The following is a 4,810-nucleotide window of genomic DNA, read 5'->3' as shown; positions in this document are numbered from 1 at the left end:
GGCTGAATTTGCTGCTCGCAGAAAGACCTCACCCAAAATAAGGCAGGCAATAATTATTACATGGCAGTGGAGCAGTCTCTTGGCCCAAGTCCGGGATGTGCTTTTCCTGCTACCCTGTGGGCTCAGGATGACCTGTCTCCATCGGGGTCCACATTCTGGCTCTGCGTTCTTGGAGGAGATGGGAGTTTGGGAGGGCAGGAATGTGGGAGCACTCCCAGCTGCCTGCCAGGATGACGGGGGGACCACTCTGTGAGGAGATGCTACCAGGGCTAAGCTCTGCAGCCCTGTGGTGCCACGGAATACAAGAGGCTCTGAGCAGATCTCCCCTGGAAAGGTTTGTAGTGTAATTAGAAAAGCTAACTTTTTCTTGAACAAAGTGTCTCAGTTAATCCTTTTGTTTTTTCCTTTCCTTTTCTGTGAGAGGAATGGGATCTGTCCTGAACCTCAAGTGAAAACAATCTCGGTGAGGCCCCTGGTGAAGTGAGACCTTCTTAAGTAGTTCATATTCCAGGTTGTGGGCAAAGCCAGGCAGGCTGGCAGAGTAGCGCTTCTGGGGTCAGCTGAAACCTGCCCCTCGTTCACTCAAACTGGGCTGAAACAAGTCTCAACTAAGGCATTTTTATTTGTGTCTTTGTTTATCTTTTCCTTTCTACAAGCTCTTGAACTGTTGTCACACTGTATCTGCTGCTCAGGTTCATCCTATAGGGGCTGCAGTCCTCGAGGTGTGCCCAAATGGGGCAGAGGGACAGGTCAGGCTGGGTCCTGCTGCTGGTGGGAGATCCCCTTCCCAACTCCCATGTGAGTGCCTTGCACAAGAGGATCCCTGTAAATAGGCTGGCAAATGCCAGGCAAAACAGCCCTCATGGTCTGTTTTGGACCTGGCTGAGCCAGGGCTGAATGGGGTGAGGGAGCACCTGCCCCAGCACCCGCTCCAGCATCTGCCCTGGCATCAGTCCCAGATGCTGTGACCCAGATATGCCCTGCCCTGCTCCAGCTGCCACTGCAGGCCCCTTGGGTTAGTGGTGACCCTGACACTGTGGCGCCTGCACCTCAGCTGGTGCCGCCAGTGGTGAAGCAGGAGCCAGTCCTGCCTGGAGACCAACGTTATCACTGGAGGAGGAATGTGGCAGCTGCCTTATCACTTCCTTGGGGATGTGAGAGGCCATTCTGCTGACAGAACTGTTAATATCCAGCAGCTGAGATGCCTGGGAGAAATCAGGGCAGTGTTTTTTCCTCTGCAAGTGAGGAAGGAAGCTCAGCAGGGCAGACTGGGACACAGCTGCTGCCTTCCACTGCTGGTCCTTCTGCTCCTGGTCAGGCAGAAGCAGTTCAACTGCTTAAGGAAGCTCACTCCCAGGGTGCAGATCTCACCCTCTGTGGGCCAAAGCTTGAGATGGAGCAGTGGATTTCTTGCAGCATTGCAAGATCCTTTACACCTCCTCCTGGGGTGCAAACCTGCTTTGCAGGGAATGGTGCTTCTCAGAGGACTTCCAGCCTGCAGGGAGGTGACTGGTCTGGGAGGAGGGGGATACACACCACATCTTCCTCATGTAAGGGGAAAGGCTGTCCTACACCTCTCTCCCAGTCTGTGTCCCACCTTATCCTTGCACACCAGTAGGTCCCGCTGTGGGGCTGTGCTGATGGAGGCAAGGATGCTGCTTCAAGGACCACTGCTCATCATGGTGGGAGCACTCCTCTGCAGGAACCTCTCACTTGCTGAGGGGGAGCCCAGGCACCTCAAGGGTGGGTATTACCAGGTTTTGCAGGGCCTGATGGTGTTAAGGATGGTTTTTTCCCTCTGTCTTGGCAGGCTGACAGCACAATGGAGTGTGGAAGATGAGGAGGAGGCAGCGAGAGAGCGGCGGCGGCGGGAGCGGGAGAAGCAGCTGAGGTCCCAGGCAGAAGAGGGCTTAAATGGCACTGGATCCTGCTCGGAGAGTGTGGGTCCATCACAGGAAAACCAGTAAGAAATGCCCACAGATAAATACTTCAGTGGCACAGTTTGTCCTTGCGCCAAATCCCTCCTGTATCCATGGAGCATGTGTCTCTTTTGTTGGGGGTGGTTTGGGAAGGTGGGGAAGTTCCTTAACAGATTTGCATTGGAGGATTTCACCCAGGCTAACAAACAGCATGTTTCTAGTTCAGGCAAAAAAAGCCAGAATCCTCACTTTGCTCTTTTTCCCTTTGGCTGGAGGCTGGACATTTTACTGCCCTGAAAGTTTAAATTAGGACAGCTTGGGTAAGGCTGAGCTCCTGCACAGTCCCCATTGCCAGGGATTCAGTGCTTGGTTAAATCCCAGCTCATGAATCATCCTATGCTGAAAGTAATGGAAGTTCCTGATATGTGCAGAGACAGACATGTGCCTGAGGATGATGCTTAACCTGGTCAGGTCACAGCAGTGATGTACAGCAGTGGTGTACTTCAGTACAGTTCACAGCTCCAAGAGTTAAAGTTAACTTGATGCAGGTCCTAAATGAACATAGCTCAGAAGGCATTTCTGGAGATGCTGAGCTATCTGCTGTCAGAGAAGAAAGGCCTGGAGAAGGGATAGCAAGACCAGTCTTGCCCCCAGAATTCCACCTCAGCATCCCACTTGCAGCCTCCCCGTGTTCACAGTTCAGCAGCCCAGGTGCTGTGCAGCACTGGGGCTGCCACAAAAAACAGTCTCCACCCTGTGTCACCCTAACTCTGTCTTAAAGACTCCAGCCTTCCCACTACTTCTGTGTTCAACTTATTCCTAAATATATTAAACACAATGGGAAAGTGGTGGCAGGGTCTGGGATTACAGTCAGAGAGAAGCAACACCTTCCTTTTACTGAAAAAAATAGTAAAAACTATAAGATTCTGTTTCTTTTTAGAAAGGCAACCTACCCAGACCTTTTTTTTTATTTTTTATTTTATTTTCTAAAAGCATTGCAAAGATGCTTCAAAATATTTTGTGGCAATACATCTTGTGATGCTCTGCAGGCAAACCCACTGCAGTCTGCCCTGAAAGCAAACAGAAGATCTGGAAAGTACTAATAATCGTTAGCTTTTCCAAACTCCCCTTCACACAGAGTCTGGAAAATAATTCTCAAAAGTCTTTAAAACAGTCAACAAGATCTGCTTTGCCAGGAGATTCTGTGAGTGACCTCAGGCACAGAGCAGCATGTGGCAGCCCCAGTAACCCTGCTTGCAGGCTCCAGTCCCGTGGGCAAAGGCACAGAGAAGCTGCTGACCCCATGGGACTGTTGGCAGTGCCAAAATTAAATGGACTATCACCAAGGGGGTAATGACAAGAACTCCTAGAATGGGAGGGTTTGCTCCCTGGTCTACAATGCTTGAGTTTGCTGTACCAGGCTTCACTGGGAAGGATGCTTCTTCTCTGTCCAACCTCTGGTTTCTTCTGCAGCTGCTGAGAGCCACCTGGGCTTGCTCATGCAGCCAGGCTCAGTCTTGGCTATTAATCTTCTGAAAAGCTTTCCTCTCTTGTGTAAAACATTGCTCCCTCCTTCCCTTGGCTCTTCCTGCACGAGGACTTACCCCATCCGTGTCACTCCTGTTTGTGCAAACTCACCCTCAGCATTTTCTTGCACCAAGAGGACAGAGTGAAGCTCCTCTCCTCCCTTTCCCCACTAATAAAAGCCAAACATAAATAACCCCCAGAACAGCAAGTCTGCAGAAAAGATACATGTAGCCTTGGGAACCAGAGGGATGGACATCAGCTTAGGCTGATAGGGTTGTACTGGCTCAGTTCTTCCCCAGGGGCCAGGTTTGCAGAGGGGCACAGAACAGCAACCAGTTTTCAAGTCAGTTTTCAGTTTTCCAGTCTCCCTTGTTTCCCTGAGAGCTTTTCTGATAGCCTGAGCATACGCTTTGTGGCCAGGGCCACAAACACCAGAGTGATTCTGCTGTGGGCATCATCAGTGCTTTAGCTCACCTGAAGTCCTGGCCTGGGACTCAGCAGATCTGTGGTCCTGTCCTGGCTCTGCATCAAATTTCTGGAGTGTAGTCCTGGCATATTCATAAGTTACTGCTACACACACAGTGGAAAATAACCCAGCCTGGGCTGTGATGTCTTAGACCAACACATTGTCACACAGCAGTGGAAGGGGATGCTGAAGAGAGGCAGGAGCTGGGCTCTGGTCAAACTTGTGGCTGAGCAGCCATTTTTGGTGTGCACTCCTGGCTACCAACCTCTCTGATGACCCTGGTAAGGGCATGTGTGTTTTGCAAACCCTTAGCTCCTGCAGTCAGTTTAATACAAGACTCCTGAATCTCAGAGAAATTGCCCATATTTCAAGCCACTGAGGTCACAGAGAAGGCTAAGCATCTCCTGACACTTCCTAGGAGCCCAGATAGGCAAAGAAAAGACAGTTATTATGTATTTTGAATCTCTGAGTTTTAAACTAATCTGTGGATCCCACATCCTGATTGACATTCCCAGATGACATGACTGTCCTGCATCCAAAAAACTACTCTCAAGTCACATCCTCAGGCCAGTGCTTGCAACATGGCTGCCCACTTAGAACCACTTGCTGAGGGGCAATTCTCCTTGCAGATGCAAGGACAGAAATAGGAAAAAAACCCAAAAGTCCCAGTGTATGGCCAGCCTACATCTGGTGCTGGCCACTGTGTGCTCCCGGAGGGCTGCAGCTCCGGGCAGCACTTGGGTGCTCACAGGTGGGGATCCAGGGTCGTGCAAGTGCATGTGACAGGCTCAAAGCTGCAGGGGCATGTGAGGATCCAAGCTAGAACTTGAGCCAGTGTTCTGATCTTAGGGTCTTCATGCCTTCCTCATCCAGCAGTCTGTTCAGGTTGATTCCTGCT

General features: G+C 50.8%; 1 protein-coding gene across 1 annotated transcript in view; it reads left to right on the top strand.

Moving 5' to 3' along the window:
• The window catches only part of LSP1 (lymphocyte-specific protein 1), a 41,952-nt gene that overhangs the window by 27,466 nt on the left and 9,676 nt on the right, over positions 1–4,810 (top strand). Inside the window, exon 2 of the mRNA XM_010003885.1 lies at positions 1,811–1,963. Within this exon, the coding sequence (XP_010002187.1) occupies positions 1,811–1,963 (153 nt within the window). The remainder of the gene's footprint in view (positions 1–1,810; positions 1,964–4,810) is intronic.

The sequence above is a fragment of the Chaetura pelagica genome, unplaced genomic scaffold (genome assembly GCF_000747805.2).
Source record: "Chaetura pelagica isolate M959 unplaced genomic scaffold, ChaPel_1.0 scaffold28, whole genome shotgun sequence".
NCBI lineage: Eukaryota > Metazoa > Chordata > Aves > Apodiformes > Apodidae > Chaetura > Chaetura pelagica.
Note: the sequence above shows the minus strand (reverse complement) of the source record. Positions and strands in the feature narration are given on the sequence as shown.